General features: G+C 36.5%; 5 protein-coding genes across 5 annotated transcripts; 3 read left to right on the forward strand and 2 right to left on the reverse strand.

Moving 5' to 3' along the window:
* Positions 1–6,566: 6,566 nt before the first annotated feature.
* Positions 6,567–15,211, forward strand: GCK72_018053 (uncharacterized protein; the record flags this gene model as incomplete). The annotated part of the gene is made up of 5 exons (XM_053732367.1): positions 6,567–6,720; positions 14,532–14,646; positions 14,701–14,777; positions 14,827–14,925; positions 15,045–15,211. The coding sequence occupies 5 exons, from the start codon at positions 6,567–6,569 to the stop codon at positions 15,209–15,211; spliced, it is 612 nt and encodes a 203-aa protein (XP_053581280.1).
* Positions 15,212–15,697: 486 nt separating this feature from the next.
* On the reverse strand, positions 15,698–16,501 carry GCK72_018054 (uncharacterized protein; the record flags this gene model as incomplete). The annotated part of the gene is made up of 4 exons (XM_053732368.1): positions 15,698–15,922; positions 16,060–16,199; positions 16,246–16,322; positions 16,368–16,501. The coding sequence occupies 4 exons, from the start codon at positions 16,499–16,501 to the stop codon at positions 15,698–15,700; spliced, it is 576 nt and encodes a 191-aa protein (XP_053581281.1).
* A 418-nt stretch (positions 16,502–16,919) lies between these two features.
* Positions 16,920–17,999, reverse strand: GCK72_018055 (uncharacterized protein; the record flags this gene model as incomplete). Its single annotated transcript, XM_003114372.2, has 5 exons — positions 16,920–17,150; positions 17,196–17,255; positions 17,300–17,696; positions 17,744–17,904; positions 17,961–17,999. 5 exons carry the CDS (start codon positions 17,997–17,999, stop codon positions 16,920–16,922), a joined length of 888 nt encoding a protein of 295 aa, XP_003114420.2.
* Positions 18,000–21,392: 3,393 nt separating this feature from the next.
* On the forward strand, positions 21,393–21,952 carry GCK72_018056 (uncharacterized protein; the record flags this gene model as incomplete). Its single annotated transcript, XM_003113940.2, has 3 exons — positions 21,393–21,515; positions 21,583–21,779; positions 21,826–21,952. The coding sequence occupies 3 exons, from the start codon at positions 21,393–21,395 to the stop codon at positions 21,950–21,952; spliced, it is 447 nt and encodes a 148-aa protein (XP_003113988.2).
* A 183-nt stretch (positions 21,953–22,135) lies between these two features.
* GCK72_018057 (uncharacterized protein) lies at positions 22,136–23,525 on the forward strand (the record flags this gene model as incomplete). Its single annotated transcript, XM_053732369.1, has 5 exons — positions 22,136–22,162; positions 22,206–22,369; positions 22,414–22,521; positions 23,228–23,301; positions 23,431–23,525. The coding sequence occupies 5 exons, from the start codon at positions 22,136–22,138 to the stop codon at positions 23,523–23,525; spliced, it is 468 nt and encodes a 155-aa protein (XP_053581282.1).
* Between the last annotated feature and the right edge of the window lie 180 nt (positions 23,526–23,705).

The raw sequence follows: 23,705 nt of genomic DNA on the forward strand, positions 1-23,705 counted from the left end.
TCTTAGGTAAATGCAGGGTCGTCGTATTTTGTAGTGTCCAACAGAAAAAACGAAATGAGTAAGTTGGAAAAAGACAAACAAGAAGATACTTTTGAGATGAAGAAGAATAGGAAACGGTGCGTGGGGAGGTGGGAAGAGTTTGTTCCGAAAATGAGTCAGTTGGGAAGAAAAGTATATGTGGACACTTGAAAAATGATGGAAAAACACCTTTCATCATGTCGGAAACACGTGAAGGACAGTCATAGAAGAGTCATCGAAAGGGCACGGAACACGATTCTATGTTGTAGTTTTGATTTAATTACATCGAAAACGAAATCGAATGAAATCCGACCTTGACTGATCCATTTGAACGAATACCAGGAATTAATTTAATTTAAAAAAAAAAGACTGCAACTCATGGAAGTCAATGTAAAAACAATGCAGGACGGGAGCACAAAGTGTGGAAGAGAGAAAGAGGTGTGTCCTACACACAAAATACACAAAATGTCGTAGTGTTCGTGATATGAGGGCTTCATTTCTCTCTTTCTTTCAATTCGGTAAAAATATCAAAAATAAAGAATTGAGGAGGGCGCGGTCAGAAACCATAAAAATGCTTATTCATAAATTCGCAAAGATCAAGAACAAAATTGAAACTCAATAGTTTGCAGAGGAGGGACATTCAATAGATGTCGAAACTATAAAACATGAAAAGCAGTGAGTAACAGATGAAAAGGGGAATAAAAGGAAGAAAGAGAAAATAAGAATGACATGGAATGATGATGATTTCAGGATCTGGAGAGATATGACAATGATGATGAATGGGGAAAAAGAATATAGTTTGGCGGGATTAAAACTATATTGAGGCTGATCATACGCAGTTTTTTCTAGAAAGTAAAAAAAACGAGAAGCAAGAAAAACTATCCTCTTAATAAGTTATGAAATTTCAATTTCATTTTTCAAAAAAGTGATAGTTTTTTTTCTTGATTTCAAAAAAAAACTCAATGACGTTTTCAGGCTTCGGGCGAGAATAAATTGTTTCCCTCAAAACTTACCTACAAAAGTTGAAGGGGCTATAACGTTCTTTTCCCAGAATCCTCAATTCAGGCTGTCTGAATTAGAATAGTTATCAGTAGTCAGAATTTGCATTTTTAGAATTGTCAGAATAAGGATATCAAGCTGATAGTGTGCTACTTTCAGATTTATACACCAATTTATTTTCAAAATCGAGTATCACTACAAGTTCTAAAAATACAAAATAAGAGCCGAAATTTCTGTTTGAATGTGTTGCCGACTGTCATTGATGAAAAAGAACTTCCCGATTCGATGCATCCGATGAACAAATGGTTCTGAAGGTTCATTTATTCCAAAGTCATGTGTGTTTTGTGTCATAAACCTACGTAAAGCTGTAAACCGATTTCTGAAACATTTCTGAAGATGAGATAAGAACGGGTTTTGTACGTGTTCCCTTTGCATCAAACATCTCTCGGGTACTAAAAACTTTTTGGAAGTGTTCAGAACATAAACGTTTTTCAAGAAACGAAATGCGTTTGATCCTTGCAAACTACTTCTATGTAGATGTCACACAAATCCACCTTCACCCATCTCTTAGTCTCATCAATTTCTCGTTGACCGACTAATCCCGAATGCCGTTCAAAACCACTCAACACGTCATGTCACACATCCTTCTGCTCCTAATCCGGTCGGAATTAAGTGATAACTATTCCTAGCCATGAAGAAAAAAGAGGAAAATACGACAGGATTGAGACGGGAAGTTGATTTATGAGTCTGCGTCTCACCACAGCTCAACGCAATCTAATTTGTTCAATTAAGCAGTTTGGAAGAAGAAAGAAAAGGCGATCTTGCCATTTCTGAGTGATCTTTTTCGTACTTTTGATTGTCTTTTTAGAAAGTTTTCAGGTAGTTTTTCGAGAACTCGAGTTCTGTTATGATAGAAGTGCGCCTGATCACCATTGATTTTGAACGGGTTAAACCTGAGTGCAGTTTTCTCTTCACGTTTTACTTCTTTAGATTTATCTGACGTTTTGAGAGCAATGCTCCAATCTGAGCTGTCACTTAGAGTTCCAAAAAACATATGCTTTCTAGTCTCTCCTGTACATCAAAATTGCTTGTCATCTCCCCCAAAGTGAGCCATCTTTTCAAGATCAGAAGTCTTTCGTTTTATCCATCCATCCATACATCCCTCCCAACCTAATCTTTTTTATAGCCCCGAGGCGCTCGGTTGGCTCAAATTCAATTTTGTTGTAGCTGAGCAGGATGCGAGAAGAGAAGAGGAGCAGTGTTTCATTAGAAGTGTGAATGAACTGCTCCTTCTTTTTCCAACTCGGAGTCGTCGTGGTTGAGGACGAGAGGAGGCGCGACCAAATCGTTTCCGCTGTTGTCGCGACACGTCGACTTCAAGTCGTGATGAGCATCTGCCACGCTCAGTTCCATCGAACTTATTTTCAGTTTTTTAGGATAGAGACACGGAAAAAACATTCGAAATACTTTGGTCTTCTCTTTTTTCTGCCACTGGTCCTTTTTGTCGAATTCCCAGTGGACAAAGTCAGGTATAATAAAAATGTGTGCCCTTCTCACCATGAGAGGATACCCTTTTTCTCAGTTTGCCTAGCGGTTTCTTTCTCAAATGTGTCAAAATGATTCTAATCCTTGGGTCATTCTTCATTTTGAACGGAAAGGGAGGAGAACCAGCACACGGCCGGTCCCATCTTTCTTTTCACCACAGCTCAGTTTTAGTATTTATGAGCTCTCCGTGGGGACCAACCGGAAGAACTCAAAAAGAAGCAGTTGAAAAATCTGAGTATGACCATCTGTTGACCTATTCTAGACAGAAAGAAACTCATCAGTTTTGAAAGTGGTGCCTCACTTTGGGAAGTTTCTTTCTAGCTCTTCTATTTTTCAGAACTGATCTTCAAAAAGTAAATCCTAAGAAGATTTTTGGTCTGAGATTATCTTATAAAGTGGAGGATTTGCATCAGTTTTTTTCTTTAAACTGATTCAAATCGAGGGCTTAGAATAACTCTTCAGACTGTTCCAGAACTTGCTCATTGTACTTGCAGATGTGCGGAATTTTCAGTTTTTGATTCTGGAATGTTTTGAAACCGAATAGTTAATAGGGAACGCTGTACTGTAGATTTAGGATTTTTAGTGAATGGTGTTTCAAGTTTCCGGGGTCTGAATTCACCTATTTACCTATGTTTCTGTTCTTCTGCCATTCTTTATGTTTCAAAATTATCACTCATATTTCATCCTCCTCCTTGTCAACTTATTTTACAACAATTTGTCACAAACCTCTTTGTGGAACCCACCATCGATCATAATCTTCTTGTTGTTATCATCCGAATCGCCCATTCTTTTCATTCTCTCCGGAGAGAAAAGAAGAAAGAAAATATATCTCTGTAACAGATTTGAAAAGAGAGAGAGAGAGAATAATACACGTAATACTCATCAAATATGAACAACTCCAACTCTGATATACAAGAATATTTCTGTGTTCTTCTTCTTCTTTTCGTTTCGATATGTTCTACCTCTGAAAATCGAATGAAGTAGAAGAAGAAGAAGTGGACACCTCTTCTGCTCTTCTTCTTCCTCTTTTTCTTCCTTTCTTACTCGTTAATTCACTAATGTGACATCTCACAGCACCTCTTCTATTTTCTAATGTAAATTAGGGAAGGTGCGGACGTAAAGAGTGAGGAGACTCCTATACTGATTTACTGCTCTTCTAAAGAAAAGGCGTGTCTTCCAATCTTCTTTTTACTATTGTTACGCACGCGATTCTGTAAAACATGATGCCGTGATACAAGATTTCTTTACATCCGATTTTTACATCCTCTCTTTGTCAAAAAAGGTGGTATTTTGTTGAAATGATCGAATGCTTTGTATTTTTCAAATCTGTTTTTTGTAAGGTGGCTGGATTGCAGATGCACCTACAAGATCCGAGAAAAAATGTTTTCATATATTTTTATTTTACCATTATTTACAACATTTTGTTTTCTTAACATTTTCGTAATACTTTTTGAATCAACTTTCCTTATCAGTTTTTCAGAAAGTTCCAATTTTTGAAAGTGTCTTTCTCTTTTAAACCAAGTGGAGACTCCTGGATAGCTAGCAACATGTCCAGAATCCCTCACTCCGACAGTGTTCCAATGATACAGATTTCGTCTGAAAACTTCCATTATTTCTTTTTTTTTTCGTTTCAAAAATCATGACCAAAAACCTAAATACTCAATTATTCCGTTCCTTATCCGACCTTATTTCTGGATTCCTGATTCCAAACCAAAAAACAAACGTTAATTCTGTTATCCACCCTCTAACCTAATCCTATCATCTCCATTTTTCTCATCGTTCTTCTCCATCCGAACTGCATCCGTTATTCAATAACCAAGGCGTCACTTTTCAACTCGAACCTTGTTTTCTAATTTGTGCTGTTCGATTCGACAATTGGTTTACCACCATGTATTTCTGCCATCACAGCCTTTTTGCCACCTTTTGACTCGCCTACTCTCTTTGTATTAAATGGCCCTTTACCTCTTGCTCCTTCTTCTTTTATTTGTCTGCTTCTTTCATTCGAGGTCATGCATTTCTGTGCTCCATTTTTCCGTTTTTGCTTCTTCTTTTCTTTTGTTGCTTTAAAACGACAATTATTGGAACCTAAAGGTGAAGGAAGAAATGCGAAGCAAGTTATTCAGTTTCGACTTCACAACTTCACTTCAGCCACTTCTCTCCTACGTTCCCTTCTCTCTGTTTTCTCATCTCTTTCCATTCAAATCGTTGAATTTAAATTTAATTAAATGATTGAAAAACGAAGATAAGAAGGTGTTGGGCCCCTTCATTGTTTACACCCTTTTACTCACTTCCATTGTTTCGACTAGTTGCTATTTACAGCTCTCCCAGCTAAAGCTTTTTGTTTGTAACCTTCGCCACCTTTTGTTGCAAAAATGTGGATTGTTTTCGTTGTTTGTAGATCAAGTTGTGGATTAGGTTGTACAGATTTTGAAAGTCTCAAAGGTTAACATGTTTCAAAGTTCAAAGAAGTAGAACATATCTAATTCTAACGGAATTTTTAAAACCAAAATTAATTGTGAGACATGCAATTCTAATCTACAAATGTTTCTTTGAAACCAGAATGTCATGATGTTTTTACAAGTTCCCAGACCATCTACTGAAATTTTAGTACATCATTTTTGAGGAGATCGACTCACAGACGAGGGTTTTATAGACTAGAGCTGGAGACAGGGTTGGGAAATTCCGGGCCGGGTCGGGCTGACAAAAAATTCTTCCGGCCCGGCCCGGCCCAGTTGGCCCGGATTCAAAAAATGTGTACCATTTTTTCACAAATTTCTGCAAAATTTTCATTTAAAAAAAGTCAAAATTTCTCGTACTCTAAGACTTTTACCGATGTTCTAAAACACAGTCGAAAAATCCACTTTTTTGCAAAAAAAATCAAAAAAAAAATTCAAATTTCTACAGGAGCCGCGCCGGGCCGGGCCGAGGAAAATTTTTCAGTCGGCCCGGCCCGGCCCGACCCGGAATTTGCCAACCCTGGCTGGAGAATGGTTAAAAAATATTTGAAATCAGAGCATATGGTTGAAAACTAACATCATGAAAATTCTGAACCAGCCTGCGAATTTAATTTGATACTGCATCAGAATTCCAAAATTCATGACCGAAACTCTGCGTATAAAGTTTTTGTGAGCTCCGAAACTTCCCTTCTAGATCTTAACATGCTGACATTTTTGGTTGGATTATAAATATGAATCATTTGAAATCCAATTGTTAGTTCAAATTCCATCTAAACTAGAAACTCACAAATACTACTCTTCACATATCTCTATTTTTAATGTTGCATTTTCCCCGGAATTATCACCGATCCCTGCTGAATCCACCGGATGCAGTCTCACCTTGTCTTTCAAATTATTCGGAAATTGGGTTTCTTTCACTTCTTCTCCAGTCACGAGATACCTAGTTTTGACCATTTCCTGTCAAGTCCAAAACCAGGTCGTCTGTTTCTTTTTCTTCTTCTATTCTTCCCACTTTTTGTATTAATTGTCACCTTAAAAGTCTTATTTGAATAGTACTGTTGGTCCAATTATACGTTAATTCAAATAAAAGAATCTAAGAAAGAAGAATCTTCTCTTTTTGTGTTACTTACCCGTGATTCCTTCGTTTTCCGCCGCCTCCCGCAATTACTATCACATATTCTATCCCGACGACGATGCCCCTAATCGTGTTACTCACACTCTTTCACGCCTTTCTTTTACTTGTCTTTTCTTGACTTTAGACTTTTACAGCTCTCCTTTTTTGCCCATTTTTCCATAATTGTATAGTTTCTTCGTGTTACTATAACAGTTCAAAAAACCCAGGTCATTCCTAATTTGCTGAAATTCTCTTTTTCCCCCGTTTTCGTACGGTCGTTGTCTTGAGGTACGTCTGGCTCATAAGTTCCATGATTTCAGGTTTCTGCTTTCAGTCGAGTTCAAGCTGAAAACTTCCGTATTTCGAATATTTTCTGTTTTTCCAATTAGTATGTTTCCAATCATAAAACTCAAACTTTAATTCCAGAATTCCAGATGAAAATGCGATTGATACATTTGAGTCAAAGTTCCGTAAGCCTTCTTTTCCGACTTCTTCTTTTCTGGAATACTGTTGGATTGGCGGCACGTGAGAAGTCAAATCAAGAGTATTGGAAAGATCAGCATCCACAACAAAGATGGAGAATTTATTGTAAGTTGGAGAGAGTCAATTAGATCATTTAATTGTAGGCGGGCGGAACTCAGATGAAAAATTCATGAACGACAGAAATAGAGCAAGTGAGGGCGGGGAGTCTGATAGTTTCCGGTAGGAATAAAATTTGAAGTTAATACAGTGGAAGTTTAGCAGATTATTATCGTTTTTTGAAACATAATCTAGATTATCTGAAAGAAACATTGTCTGGATGATCTGCAAGCTAAATTGTATATGGATATATTATATTGTTTATCGATAAAGAAATTGAGAAGTGATTAGCAATTGAAATTTGAAAAAAGTCACAAACAAAATTCAAGATAGCAGGAAAATCTTGAGAAACAACTAAAAAGATGCTTTCGAGCCTAATATGAGGCAAAACCAATTTTTGAAAAAAAAAAGGTTGATTTTATATTATTGATTCAAATGGTGTCCAAAAACTCGATAAACACCCAAATCTCAGAAAAAAGATGTACGAATCATTTTTATGAATGAAGTTTGGAACGTTCTCCTCTTGTCAAAATTGAATGTCAGAGGTTATGATACAAACTAGATGAAGAGAATTTCAAACTGATAAACATCTAGAATATCAAATTAGAAACTTTCGGAGACCAGCTTCCCGTCAGTTACAGTGTACCAGTTACTTTTGGAAACTCGGAAACGAATGTTTCAAAGTTGGAGATGTTTTGTATACTGATTAGGTAACATATGTTTTGAGAAACTAATTCTCAGGTCAATCGATTCCAATTATTTTAAATCTCTCATTTGATAATTAGAAATAATTTCAATAACTTAAATGGGTTCAGCTTTGGTCTACTGGTATTTTGTGTTTTGGATACACAGTTTGTAGCTCTAAAACTGATTCCTCAACTCAATTTTCAAACTTTTCAAGTACCCTTTTCTCCCAACTGTTCTTGAGTTTTCCACTCTCGAACCGAGCTTCCACCACACGTCAAAACTTTTCATTTTCACCTTTTCGAACTCTAACATAACTCCTTTTGTCATTTTTACTTCTCTATTATTTCCGTCTTTTTTCTCAGCCCGCTCATGTTTCCGATTTCATGAATTTCCGATTGGCGGCGACGGGTAAACGTAGTGAGCCTAAATCCGTGTTGAAAGCGGTTTTTCACTTCTTGAAATTGCTCCCCGAGGCCAAATTTATTAGCGTCGGCCCAAAAAGGGAGGCACCGAATGTTTTTCTTGAAAGGTCCTCTCGACGAACCTTTTTCAATATTTTATTTATCACCGGTTACATGTTCAAGTGACACTTCGAGTTGAGAGTAGTATGACTACTTTTTGAAAGAAAATAGGTCATGTTCAACAAATGGGAAAACAGAAAAAAAACAACAATAAAAGACTGAAAAACAATTTGAGAAAAGAGGAAGAAATCGAGACTGAAAGCTAATTTAAGTTGTGACGACGAGAAAAGTGATTAGCTTCATCGATGTGTGAAACAAAACAACGAGTTAAATTAGACCGCAATTCCTGCTTCTCAAGGGGGATCATTTGATTATTCCGGTGGACGGGCTGACGTGGTTTCTTCTGACTTTTACTATAGTGGGCAATGAGTTTTATGTACGATGTGAGTCATAGAAAATGGGAAGGAAGGGTGGAATTGTCTGGAAGTTTTGAGAGTTTGGTTGACAAGATGGTTATACTTTTGATGAAACAGAGAGTTCAACGTCTAGGCTTGCTCACAACTTGCATATTTTTCAAATTTTACAAAAAGATTGTGAGACACGTTTCAAAAGTAATAGATAAATGTCAGCATCCTAGAAACACTAGGAATCTGAAAATCTAAACTGTCTATTCGGTTCTGTGCTTATGGGTTGAATGAAATTGACTCTCATTCTTTGGAGATCTCTGTTCAGACACTTTCTCAATCGCTCAGAACCAGCTTACTAGGAAATGAACAGCTGATGCTCAACGTAATGTCGGAACTCCTACTTCCTACTGATAGTGAGACTTTCTTCGTTCCAATACGTCTGAAAGACTAGATGATCCAGATAAAAATTTGTTTTGAATGATTCATTGCACTCCTTGTTGAGCCCACTTCACGACGCTTCTCCAAGTTTTTGTTGGCCATGAAAAGAAGACGAAAAGTAGTGAAGGGAAAAGATCTTCAAGAATTGGATTCAAGTATCGTCACACAAAAACACAGAGCGACAACGAAGAATAAAGAAAAGCGAAAGGAGAGGCCTCTTGTGTTTCTTCATGCCCAAATATTTGTGGGACCCCGTGTGCACAGAAGGCGCTGGCGCTTATACGGATGGGCCCCATCATTTTGTCCTTGTGTGCATGTGTTTCCTCGTAAGCATGTATGGAGCAGCATCCCCCGGGCAGCTCCGTCCTCTTCGTTTTCTCGCCTCGTCTACCTCGAAATTGGCATTGCGCAGAAGCGCGTTAGACCCCGCCTTGTCGACGGGAAAACGAAGAAGTCTCCGCCCACTTCTCACGTCCTCCACGTCGTCGGCGACGACGCACCGGCTCAACCCAAAACAGGCAACTACTTGCTCCCTGAAGCTGTTGCTGGTATTTGAATCTGTATTCCGGCGGTGAAGGGAGAAGAAGAAGAAGAACGGTGCACGTGGAACAGTCAGTCACCGTTTGTCGGGATGCCCGATGACCTCCCAGTTCACCAAACTCTTCTCGTTTATTCTAGCGAATGTTCATGATCCGGCGGCTCCCGACGATGCAGGTAGGCAAGGTTTTTGGGTTCTCAAAGGGATTAGTGCATGGAACTGTGGGAAAGTCAGCCAAGAATCTCAATTATGAGACTCATATAGCTCTAGTGAGTTTTCATGAAATCATCACCTTCGACAGAAATCATCTAGTGAACATCCTGTCTAAATCTATCGAACTCTAAATCAGAATCAGAAATATTTGAGTACGTCTAAAACAGTGAGAAAAAAACCCTAAATTAGTTCAATCATACTCTAAAAGTCTAAAATTTAAGCTTGCCCTTTGTAACTTGCTGACAGACATGTCTGTTCAAAAGTCATTTGGATCAGAAAACAAGGTTCTCTGACAACAATCCGAACGAGGTTCTCTCATTCTCCCATAATACGAATAGTGTCACCCTGGATCCACTCATAACACAAACTTATTCCATATTTTCTAAAGAAATCTGGAAGATGCTAAGGTGAAAGTAAATAAACAAGAGAGAGAACTGAAACAAAACATTCCTCTCTCTTTTTCCTTTCAGTCTTCTCATCTCCTCTTTGCGTGTCATCCGTTTATAAATCCGCTAATCTTCGGCGCTCCCCATCGTTCCCTATTTTCATATCAAGAAATGCCCCCCCCCCCCCCCAGTCACTTTGACTAACTTCATAATCGTAGGAGGCATCCGATATTTTCACGACGGAAAGTGCTCCCCCACGTCTTCTTCTTTCAATTCAAATCATCATCATTCGAATCAGTCGAATAAACGTTTTCTCTCTCTCTATGAGAAAAGATGATGAGGCTTCATGAAGAGCATCAATCTCAAAGTTGTGACAAGTGTCCAAGTGTTCCTTTTTCACTACTAGTTTTTTTGTTGTAGATCTCAATTGAACACTTTTTTTTTACTTTTTTGAGAAATGCTACTTTCCATTTTTTGATTGCACAAAAAACGAAAACCTGAAATTCAAAAAACAAGATAAAAATCTCTGAACTTGGAGTGAACCTAGACTCGAGATTTCCTTCTATTTTTTCTTTTTTTCTGGTACGTCTTTTTTTGTTTCTGGCTGGCAAATGATGCTGATCAACCTCACTTGTAGCTAATTGAGTGGTTATAATAATACATAACATGAAAATTAATCATTACTTTTGGGAAATAAAACTAACTGTACTTTTTCTGCAGTGGTCTCTCAGAACTCTCTAATTACCTGGTATCATTATCTTTTTTTTATGATTTTGACTCATTTTTCAAAACTGTGCTCTTCTGGAACTGGGAAAAAAGTATTCGAAGTGAAAAAGCACTGCCAAAGGAAGCTTGGCGCTTTAGTACTCGCTGTTTAGAACTTTTCGAAATTCGAGTTTTTGAGTTTCGAGCTCAGTCCGATGGAGCACCGTTTCTTCTCAGAAAATGTTTGATCATCTGCTGAAGATGCACTTTGTTCCCGTTCGTTTCTCTATCTCTCCCTCTTCTCGCCATCAAAGATGAATTACTGATACTTTTGAGCTGTGCAGAGCAACCGGAACTTTCAGCGGAACTCGTCCAACAATAGGCATCCCTTCCCAACCAGTCTGCCTTCTACGTCCTCTTCTTTCTCTTTTAGAGGCTTCTTCTTCTTTCGAAAACTCTCAGTTCTAATTCTTTTCCATATCTTATCTAGTACCCCTTATACGAAGAAGACGCCCCAGAAAACCCATTTGAGGAGTCCAGATTGTCTTATTTCTGTTTCGGCGCCAGTGCAGAAGTGAACAAAAAAGACACGCAAAGATGCTTTCAAGACTTGTCACTCATCCATAGGACCAGGCCGCCCTTCTATATCTCCCGCTTTGGACCACTTCTTGCCCATTCGTCTCAGAAATATTTTTCCTGGACATTCACTCACTTTTTTCATTTTCCTCTTCTTCTTCTTATTCTTATTTTTTCTTTTTTTTGTGGTGTTGCATTCCATCTCTTTGCTCCACGCAGTCACTGGCAATTCAACAATCAAGTTATTCCGTCGACCCAGCCATAGTTTGGTGGTGTCTCCGCACTTTTGCTCTTTCCAAAAGTGGAATCGAGCCCAACTGTGTCTGATGGATGGCGGCCGATGTTTTGCAAATTGTCTCTTATCTCCTTGCTAATGTGTCGGATTTCAATTCGGGTAAGCATCTCTATCTATCTACTCGATTTCAGTCACTCGTATTTAGTGACTCCTGGGAACTATCCATCTTCGTTAGAGTACGCGGGGAATTTAGAAAATTGTTGATTTCCCTCTGTGGTTTTCTGGTTGATCTAGATTTTTAAGGACTAGAGAAGAGTGGATTGTTTACAGTTCCAAATAAAAAATAAATCGTGTTGCTCTTTTGGGAACTCAACTACATATGTACCTGAACGGAAAGGAAGCGGGAGGATGTTTTTGAGAAGATTGCTAGCAATTTCTATCACAGAAAACAGCCCACTGTAAAGAGAACCAACAAAAATATTTGTGTTTAAGTAAGACCGTCAACAGAAAAGTTTTGAAAAACATTCAAAGAAAAATCCAAGCCTGGGCATTCTATGAGTAGTTCTATGAGCTTGCAATATTTCTGGAAATCTGAGAGCTGCCTTCTAGGCTTAAGTTACCTCTCAATATCAAGCTGGAAAAGTCAAAAACAACAAAGAACGGTAAAAACCATTTCGCTTGATTTTTTATACATATATTTTTGAGTGGTCTAGATTTTTTTCAATATAAAAGGAGAAGCCCTACAAAAGTTCACGATCTACTATTTTCAGCGGTTTCTTTCTCTAGTTTCTTTTTGTTTTTAGTCTTTTTTTTCTCGCGTTCTTTTCATTTTTCTTCCTCTTCATGTGCTCTAATTAGGTTAGTTCACCCACATAACTAGTCAGCTTTTCAAGAAGGCGATACCAAAACGGATTTTATGCTCTACCAAATTTATCTCATTATAATACCCAAAATACCCAAAATAGGGACCAACTCGAGCACAAAAAGTTAATGAGCTCCGTTTTTCTCCCTACTTTTTCTGCCCGAAAAACTCGTGTCATTTCGGATTGAAATTCAAATTTACTCGCTTCTGTTTTTTCCTGCAGAAGCACTCGGTTTCAGAGACGAGCTCAACGATGGCGTGTGCTCTCGGAAACGTCCCAAAAACAAGTTTATCTGTCCATCTCTCTTTCTCCTCAATATTAGTTTTGGCGCCCGTTTTGCTCTAGGACCAACAGAGAAGAATTCCCTTGAGGATCTCTCACGGACACAGGAAACTTATTCCGAGAGGATAGAAAAATGGGTGCTTGTGGAAGGAATAAGAGAACATGAGAACACAAAACGAATGCCCCTGTCATGATGAATATGTATCGGATGCTTACAAAAATAATGGCTCAAATGAATCTTGTTGGCCGCTTCTTTCGGGTTCGCTATACAATTTCCGTTTTCATTTATCATGGAGAGATTTTTCAATTTCCTTAGCTCAGGAAAAAGTCTTGGATTGATTGAAAGAACGCTGAAATAGAAATATCAGGAATCTGAACTTTTTCCAACATAAAACTAGATTAACCGACTAATGTTTTAGAAGGAATTATTTGAAAAACTCACATTGCAAGAAATAGTTAATTTTTACTCTTTTTACATTTTCAAAAGCTTAACTTTCATGGAGGTGTAATTTCAACACATTATTTCTCTATCCTGATTGTAACATAAAATAACTCAAAACTTCCTCAATCATTTCCCAATAATTTTCCAATATAAAGCCCTTGTACTTTTTTGAAGTACCTCCCCTATTGAAATTAAAAGTTTCTCTCTGCAAAAAAAGTTTTTTGTTCACTTTTACTTCCGTTGCTCGTAGTAACTTCTCAAAAAAACTTCCGGTCACTTGTTTCTCCTGCAAAAAGGGCCTGAAGTATTATTCACGTATACTTGTAATCATGACTTCAGAAGAGCCTTCTACAACATCTTTTGAACAATATATTGAATAACTTCGTCTCTTCTCTTCTTCTCTTTTTTTGATTCTCCTCCTGACAAGAGCTGCCCACCCGTGGCCCCGAGTAACTCGTTTTGCCATTGAAGGTACACGTTGTGTCTGCCTTCTCTTGTGTTTGACTCACTGTCTCGATGGAAAAATTTCGACCCAACGGTTATTAGATTTGATTGTTGTATGTGAGAAGAAAAAAAGGAGAGTTGCAAGAGAAGAGATAAAAAAGAAGGAGATAAATAGAGAAGAAGGGAGAGAAATTGTTGGACAGAAAATGGAAAGATTAAATGAATAGTGCAAGGATCTATTTCCACTTTTCGGATTTTCTCGAAATAAAAAAGTAGAAAAAAGCTCCCTCATCTAGGTGGTAGTTTTCTGCTCCTTTCCCATCTGTCAATCAAAAACGAAGTATGCAAACTACAACGTCACGCGTGGTTTTTTTTTGGAAACTTGGAGAAAGAGCACGAAAATAAACAAAAATTTTTTAAACTGGGACGTAGTATTTTGAAAATCGCGAGACTTTACATATGTCTGGAATGGATATATGACCTAATCAATCCTTCACATTTTAGCTGATCATCTAGATATCAAAAAGTGCTCCTGAACTTTTTTATTATGCTTTTATCAAGATAAAACTTGATTTTTGAACCCATTTCTTAGCTGAACTCTCGATTTTTCGTCTTTCTTCTGAACTGAAACCCACGTCATCAAACCCATTAACTCGGAATCTTCTCTTCAAAAAGTTTGACGATGTCGTAAAAACCGTGAAACTGACGAGTTTGCACTCTCATCCCAAAAAGACGAAAAAAAGCAATTCGAGAATCGAATTGCAGTGTGAAAAGAGCCCTAAAGCTGCAATTTCGCTCGTCTTCTGATCCGTTTTTCATTCTCATTTTCTAAATTAAACGCCACGATTCGCTTCTCTTTTTTCTCCTAGCTTCGGTCATAAATCTCGTGGCTCCTCACGCAAAGTGATGTATGAAAGGAGGGACTTTTCCATTTGGAGACTTCCAAAAAAATCAGTATAATAGAAAAGAAAAAGAATGAGATAAATGTTGAAAAGGGATGGTGAAGTGCGAAGTGCTCTCAACAAGATTCTGGACGGACGAGCACCACTTCAAGACGAGGGGAACAATCGGCCAGAAACCAAAAGAGAGAAAAAAACGGAAATGAATAAAAATAACAAAGTGATAACTAAAATTATATTTCAGCGCTACGTCTACCATGTTACTCCTGCATGAGTCCATACCTAGAAGACCATTATCCATACATATCACATTTGTACCGGAAACCACTTGCTTTCGACATACATTGCGATAAACATAGGTATGATCTTATCTTCCAAAAGAACATTTTCAAAGTAAATTTGAAATATTTCAGCCTAGACACAAGTTATCTCTATTCAAAGAATTGTTCCGATATGTGCGTCACTCTTAGGATCAATGATGTTGTTGGGGGTAAGAGAGATGTCTGAACACTTTTTTTTTCAATGATTCGGGATTTCAGGGAGGCGGCGACACGGTTATATGCGGGGATGTCTATCGGATTTGCATGGATACAATCACTCACTGATTAGGACTCTTGCTGAAAGACAGGGATGCTTGGGTGAGTTTTCTGAATTATTTTTAACAAGGAAATGAGAAAACGATGACTCGTGAACTGAAACGAGGGTTTTATAAGTTCTAGACCTCTAAAAAAAACTATCCCACAACATCCTGTTCCAGATACGACAGCTCGTGAGCTATTTCTTCCAACTGCCCAACGTCAAGAACTCGAACCATCTCGTCTTTCATTGTGCGCCTGTCACAATAATCTCTGCAATTTCTCCGTGTCGCCGCCATGTTTCTTCATTTTCCTTTTCGTCATTCTTGTCATTTTCTTAATGCGTTGATGTGGTGGTCAACCTTTTTTACTTTTTCCAATCGTTTCTTTCACTTTTTTTAAAAAATCCAATCAATTTTTCAAAGAATTCTTTCTTCGATCAACAAATTTTGGAATATATCTATGTTTGAATCAAACCGATCCACTTTTCATTTTTACGGGTTTTCTCACCACGTTTTGCCTCTATTGAAGTGTTTTCTATTGTGTTTTCAATGAATTAATTTTAGACTGAAAGTGAAATGATTCACCGTATATTATTAGTTACATATCAAACATCAAAACGTGTCAAAAGTTAATCCAACTATCAACTGAACCATAAGAGGGTGAAAAACCAAAGAAAATCTCGAGATTTTAGGTTACCCCCGATTGGTTTAAAACTATTTTGGTTGAATCAAGACTTTTTGGATATCAAAGTTTATCAAACGAACCAAAAAATAGAGAAAAGAGTTTTGAATAAAGAACACAATACCAGTTTTGAAATATTTTACAAGGAAGATCAATTATTAACGGAAACAACAGTAGATCCAACAAAAGTTTCCTTTTTTCTCAAGATTTTCGTGCGAATTTCCGAATTGTAAACAATGGTAAACAATCCATCAATCATTGCAATTAGAGCCCAGCCGACAAGAGACATGAAGAATGCCACGTACTTATTAGAATTCATTGGAACAACCAGATAGGATGCATATCCCATCAGGTAGCAGATTCCTTGTCCAAATGTCTGAAAAAATTTATGTGTATTTGACATATTTGTTTCGATACCTGTTTCAGAAAGTCTGTTTCTTTTTTCGTATAATTATCAGCTCGTTTTCCATCTCGAAACTGTCTTCTCATCTTTTGAACTTTCAGCAAAGTTACAATATCTATGATAGCATCTGCCAGAACAACAACCACATTCTTCAGAAAATCGGCATAATACGCATACCATCCACATACTGGAATTGTTACATCGTAGAATGCTACCCAAGTAGTTGGATCATATTCTAATTTGCAGTCAACTGGAACAGAACAAGGGGTTGCAATACGATAAAGTGTCTAACTCACGTCCATAGATAACAAATGTCATCATCGAAAAAGAAAAAATTGCAATTACAATTAAATATATCGATGTGGCTCGGATGCTGAAACTTTGAAAAAATATTTTGAAGTATCTCATAGAAAATTACCTGAAAGTACTCTTGTAGGAAAATGGGAAGAATACCGCACTGAATCGATTCAATGAGGTGAGAAAGTGAGTGTGAATTGAAATTTCATAGCAAACGACAAGTAAGTACCCAGCATGACCGGAGTATCGAATCATGAATCTGTTCGCTCTGAAAACATCTTTTCATTACCTTCACCTACGTGTATTCACCTACAAAACTATCATCGGAGTGACATATAAAAAATAGACAGTGAGATAAACTGCATCGCAGAACGACTTCACAAGTGTCAGCAACATGAATGGACTTGAAATGGACTTATCCTTAATAATGATAAAAGTAACAGTCCAATTAAAAACCATTCCAAACAGAGAAATAGGTAGCAATGAGATACCAACAAACTGTGGTTCCTGCATTCTTCTGATTCAGATGTTTGAACAAATTCAAATTCTTTCCAATTTTGTCTGCTTTTGTGTGGATTTTTGTCTTGTTTTCCATTCTACGAATTCAAGTTTATTATCTCACAAAACTGATTAGAATTAATTAAAACCGACGCCAGACCGGAAGAATTAGAGATCAATGCGGTAGCTCAACTTTCGTAGCTGAAATCCGATAACTTTTCTTCCGTTTTCGAAGTTTTCTTCGAATTTCCGAATTATAAATAAGTGTGATAACACCTTCTGCTGCATGGACTGTGCTCCAGAGGAAAATTGAACAAAGGAACGTGATGTAGTCTTGTTCAATGTTTCTAGCAGGAAATATGTAAGCGATTATTTCAATGGACATGAAGATAGTTTGGCCGAATGTCTGAAAGTCATAGATTATTTAAAAAAAAATACTTGATTAGTTTACCTGTTTGAGAAAGTAGGACTCTTGGAGGCTATACGTACGAGACGTGGTACTTCTTCTGGGCTGAAAAGGCTGTCTTGTGAATGCCAATCGGAATGGGAACTCACCAATTTTTTCAAACTCAAAACTCGAGCAAAGGTGATGATATGTAGAATCAAATTAACAACTGACAAAAATAAATTCTTTCCCAAAAACATTGACCATCCAAAAAATTCACATTTGTCCGAACCCGTGATTAGAAATGTCCAACGGTCATCAATGAATGAAAATCTACAATCCACTGCTAGCAAATAAGTTGAAACAACGATTGCAGATAGAAAAATTATGAATCCAATAAGAAATTTTGTGGTTCTTGGGTTGAAGAATGTGTTGTATGATAGAGGTGCAAATACAGCAGTTAATCGATTTATGGAGACAACTACGTGGAATTGAGTTGTAGAATCATAAGAGAGTATACTAAATACTCCACATATTCCGGAATACTCTTTTAGAAAATTGATGTTTCTGAAACAGACAGTGTTAAAACTAATAACGCTCGGTTGTAATCCTACAATATTATCATAGGGCTAACGAAAAATAGGTCGAACGTTGAGCCAAGAGCATAGAAAAACGCAATGGTAGCAGTAAGAATGGCAAATGATCGATGGAGATTACGGTAATGAATAACGATTATGACAATTGTCCAATTGGAAATAAACCCAAATATGGAAGGCTGAAAGTATTTCAGTTATATCTATACTCCTAGATCTTCAATAGAATCCCACTCACCGGAATTAGTGAGAGACCGACGAGTTGTTGCCTGAGCATACTTGGAAATTCCAGCAGAATTCAGGAAGCAGTATGAGTTGGCCAACGAACAAATTTTCTTAATTAATCAATCTTTGTTCGTGAGCAATCTACTTCTCAAATATAAAATGAAAACAAGAACAAAATCTCAGAACAGAAAAAATTTATTTGAATCAAGGCTGACATGGAATGTACTTCATTTGCCCCCCCTAAAGTACCGATTTTTTTGCTCATTCGATGAGTTTTGCGAAGAATATATGAGCCATAACGGGTTTTCCTGTGACGTGACCTTGTTTTTGAGAAATTGAGATTTTTCGAAAAAAAAGTTTTTTTTTTGAAATTTTTTCTAAATCAATTTTTTTCACTAGCTAGATGTAATATTAAAAAAAAAGGGATTATGGCATAAAAGTAGCAAATTTCAAGGGCTTTAAGAATAAAAATTAAATTTGTAAAAAAAAGTTTTTTTGAGTGTCAAATTTTCAAAAAACTGACACCAACTCGAATTTTCGAAAATTTCAAACCGCTCTAAAAAAATTTAACGGGATTATTTATTTTTTTCCTGTTAAGGGTAAAAAGTGCAAAAGATGTACATTATTGTTGTGCAAAAAAATTAGGGGGGTACCCCCCATTTACGAGAGAAATTTCGATTTGAATGCTTTTTTTAGTATACAAAAAGGGCCTGTAAGATAAGAGGTCAGAATTCCAACAAGACATCTATTTTAAGAAAACATAAAAGAGACTTTGTATTTTTATAATGCATTGTTGATTTTCTAGTAGTAATCGTGCCGTCCTGTCAACTTTCCTTTTCACAAAATTTCTTCAAAAATCATTAATTTTCAATACTTTGAGACTTCAAACACTCATAACTTCTTCAAAACTGTAAGCAAAAAGTTGAAACTTCGGGAAAAAATTTTTAAACGTGTTCTTGTTTGAAAAAATTAGTTTTGGTCTGTTTTTTGGACAAAAAAGTTTTTCCGATTTTTCATAAGGGGGGACCACATGAAATTTCGGTTAGAAATGGAAAAATTTTTTTTTTCCAAAAACGACCCTAAAGTGTTTTCAAAGGATAATTTAAGCTTCAAAGCAACAAAAAACCGTCTTGGGTCGTTTTAGGAAAAAAAAAATTTTCCCATTTCTAACCGAAATTTCATGTGGTCCCCCCTTATGAAAAATCGAAAAAAAAATTTTGTCCAAAAAACAGACCAAAACTAATTTTTTCAAACAAGAACACGTTTAAAAACTTTTTCCCGAAATTTCAACTCTTTGCTTACAGTTTTGAAGAAGTTATGAGTGTTTGAAGTTTCAAAACATTAAAAATTAATGATTTTTGAAGAAATTTTGTGAAAAGGAAAGTTGACAGGACGGCACGATTACTACTAGAAAATTAACAATGCATTATAAAAATACAAAGTCTCTTTTATGTTTTCTTAAAATAGATGTCTTGTTGGAATTCTGACCTCTTATCTTACAGGCCCTTTTTGTATACTAAAAAAAGCATTCAAATCGAAATTTCTCTCGTAAATGGGGGGTACCCCCCTAATTTTTTTGCACAACAATAATGTACATCTTTTGCACTTTTTACCCTTAACAGGAAAAAAATAAATAATCCCGTTAAATATTTTTAGAGCGATTTGAAATTTTCGAAAATTCGAGTTGGTGTCAGTTTTTTGAAAATTTGACACTCAAAAAAAACTTTTTTTTACAAATTTAATTTTTATTCTTAAAGCCCTTGAAATTTGCTACTTTTATGCCATAATCCCTTTTTTTCAATATTACATCTAGCTAGTGAAAAAAATTGATTTAGAAAAAATTTCAAAAAAAAACTTTTTTTTCGAAAAATCTCAATTTCTCAAAAACAAGGTCACGTCACAGGAAAACCCGTTATGGCTCATATATTCTTCGCAAAACTCATCGAATGAGCAAAAAAAATCGGTACTTTAGGGGGGGCAAATGAAGTACATTCCATGTGAGATACGTAGATGACTGGCATGAGTAATAGCCTGGGAAAAAAGCGAAATGTGGGAAAGTTAATACAAATGCATTGGGGGAAAACAGAGGGATGGTTCAAGTCAAAAGAAAGATTATTGTGATAGTAAAAATTAATGACGAACAGAAAATCGAAGATGTTCCAAGTCGATTGAACCAGGTTGGATTCCAAAATTTGTCAGCAAAACGGTCGAAAAGTGCTCGAAAAAAAAAACAGTTTTGAGTAATGATTTGCTCATCATCCAGTCTTCGAATTCATACTCAACTCAGATAATCCAACCAAGTATAATAGTAACCTGAAAAAATACTGTTCAATTTTTCATGTGATTTCAAAAAAGACTCGTAGCTGGGTGACTAGCAGACAAAAACATGCTTATCAGAAGTCTAATCGAATATTTCAAACACAGAAATTATTCTCTTCAGATCAAATGAACTACGTCTTTCTGAGGAAATGAAATTTCCGAAATATAATCATGTTTTTGAATCATAGAGCACAAAAGTGCTCCGATATAGACCAGAAAGTGATTGCCATCATGGAACATTCGTCAGACGTTAGTTTGTTTCGGCAGACTGAGAGTCAAAATATCTGAAGATCGATTCTCTGAATAAATTGTGAAGTAGAACTCTAGACAGCGATTATATCTCGGTTTGGAATAGATCATTTGCGATAACCATTGACTAACCACGTTTTTGCTCTTTTTCGTTTTCTGTGTCATAATTGCTACATCTCTCTTTCTCAACGAGTAACTTGCGATAACTGGAATTCAGTCTGAAATGATTGTTGATTTCAATAACTGGATTGCTGCATTTTTGGTTGTCACTGTAGGTTCTTTCTGTATATTTGGGTTTTATTTTTGCTTTTTCAGATGGGAGTTTTTGGTGTGACGTGCAACTTTCTAATCATCTACATGTTCAAAAAAGAGAAAGCCGATCGGAGCTCATTCAATCTCATTTGTGTTTTTCGGGCATGCATCAATTTGTATGCACTCATCACTATGTTTCTCATGTGTTTTCTACCGACAATTGTTCTGTAAGTTTGTTTAAATTATTTTAAATTAAATTATAATTGGTAATCCTCTTCAGAGGTACTCCCATTTGGCCTCCACTTCTGAAATCCATTTTTATCATTTTCCCAAACACATTTTATCTTGGAAACGAGTATCTAACAATTCTAGTTGCTGCAAACCGATTCTGTGCCTTGTTTTTTCCAATTCATTACTCCAGGTTTTTTGGTTTTCGACCTACTCTGGTAAGCGTCGCATTGTAATATTTTGCCTTCGAGAGCTCCAATTTATTCAGATCATAATGATAGCTATTTATGGTTATCGTTTTTTCAATCTTGTCATTACTTGGATTATATATTTTAACAAAGGAGAGGAACAAGGTGTTGATTGTTTCGTGTTTTTCTCTACTGATATCCTAACGTGGATGACGACAGATGATCCTGCTTGCGTAATGGAAGACAATATTCTATTGGTAGTTGGAATCACATTTCTGATTGTTTTTAGTCTGAATATCGCAATTTTCACTAAAATTATATTGTTCCAAAGAGTAAGTTTACATTAGATTGTTTTTTAAGTATGTTCTTGATTAACTCGTTTTTCATTTTCATTTTCAGTTCAATGGTCAATCTGGAAAACAACGTTCATCAAACGAGCGAAGAAATATAATATTGTTTGTTCAAACTGTTTTGCAAGACTCTCTGTATATCATTGATTTGACATTCACATTCAAGTTGAGCGCTCTATTGAATACGAGAATGTGGGCGTTCATCAGCGGAACATTTGTTTGGGAATCTCTACATGCGTTCGATGGGTTTGTTTTCATCTCATTTCTCAACTATACTCATTAATAATTTCAGATTTATAATGTGCCTTTTCAATGAGAAACTATCGATAATAAAGCATATCCTCCGATTCTACCCATCCCCACGCGTGTCTGAAATCGCACGAACCACACCATCGACGACATTGGCGAGAGTCGAGTGATCAACACTGGAAGTGCATTCAACCGGAACTTGTTTTTGCTTGATCTGACGAATTACCACGCAAATCTTCTTCTTTTTCATCTTTCTGTTCTCCGTTTCAGCATAAAAAAATTCATTTCTGCTTACATCATAATCAATGTCAATTCCTAATGAAACTTTATATAACTTCTATGATCCTTACAACATGATCGCAGGTGTTTCCATGACTTTGGTGAGACTTGGTAAGGCATAAATTGTAAGTTATTAATTTTCAGGTTGGCCTGATTGGTATTCCTGCCAATTATTTAGTGATTTCCATCTTTGTCGAATATCCATCGGAAAGAACTTCCTTCACAACATTGGGTGTAACTAGAGCCACTGCCAATCTCCTCATTCTAATCGGTCTCTACGCAATGATTTTTATCCCAACTAGTTTTGTGTGAGTTAGAATATCTTCTGTTATATTTAGGAGATTGAATTCAGGGGTTACACTCCTTTTCTGCCAGTTCCAGTGACCACTTTATCGATAACAGTCGGAATGGCAATATACGCTATAAATGAGAATCAGACTCTTCTAACCGCACTCAACAGGTTTTGTGCTCTGTATTTTCCATTCCAGTACTCAAAGTTTTTTGGAATGAAACCAACCATTGTGAGAATCTTCTGTTTTAGACGTTACTTTCTAAACGAATCTTCAGATGTTACTCACAATACTCTGGATATACCGAGTCGGTAAAGTTATCGTTCCATGGTTTTCTATTGAGTTGTCTAAGAATGTATGTTGGGCTTACTTCTCACCTAATTATCTGACATGGTTAATTACTTCTCCTGAAACTTGTGGATCGTCATTCGATGGGACAATTATGGCAGCTCTTCAGATATTTGGCCTCACAACAGTTTTCAATGTTGCCACTTTTTCCAAAGTTTTGTACTTTTATCGAGTGAGATTTTCGATTTGAGTAGTAGCTGCATAACTAATTTCAGCATAAATCTCAGTCGGATGCAGTTTCAAGACGTAAGGAAAGGAAGAACATTCTTCTATTCTTCCAAACTATCCTCCAAGATTTTTTATATGTCATTGACTTCACGTTCACTTTTTATTTTAGGTGAGATTCATTAAAAAGTTCAGTTTTCTGTTTCAAAATTTCTTTCTCAGTACGTTGATAGACCACCGAATGTGGACGTTCCTATCAGGCACTCTGATCTGGCAATCAATTCATGCAATCGATGGGTGAGACAAGATTTTGAAATATGAAGAAACTTATGAATCTTTCAGATTAATTATAATATTGTTCAGTGAGAGAGTTTCCATTTTGAAAGGATGTTTCACGAAGAGATTGTCTCAGTCGGAGCTTCAATCACTTCCACATAGTGATTTAAAAAGACATTCTATTTCGGCGGCATTGGCAACAATAAATTGAATTAATTTCACCGAACACTGTTTCTTTCAATAAGATTTTTGAATAAACCCATGAACTTGGCCAAATTCATGTTCTTCAGAACAGCCACTAGACTTGAAACACATGGAACCATTCGCGTCACAAATGCTTGTACCCAATATTGGTTGCTCAAACTACAATGTCATTCATCCGTGAAAATCTGCTTAAATAGAGTATAGTCTTCACTGTATTGACGGGTTTGCCGGATTGGGTGTCTTAATATATTGGACTGATAGAAAGTCCAATATTTGAAAAACTAAGAATTCCAGATTAATAATGATTGCATTCAACGAAAATTTGACTTTTCTGAAATCTTGTCACATGAAGAAACCATAA

The sequence above is a fragment of the Caenorhabditis remanei genome, chromosome V (assembly GCF_010183535.1).
Source record: "Caenorhabditis remanei strain PX506 chromosome V, whole genome shotgun sequence".
Lineage (NCBI taxonomy): Eukaryota > Metazoa > Nematoda > Chromadorea > Rhabditida > Rhabditidae > Caenorhabditis > Caenorhabditis remanei.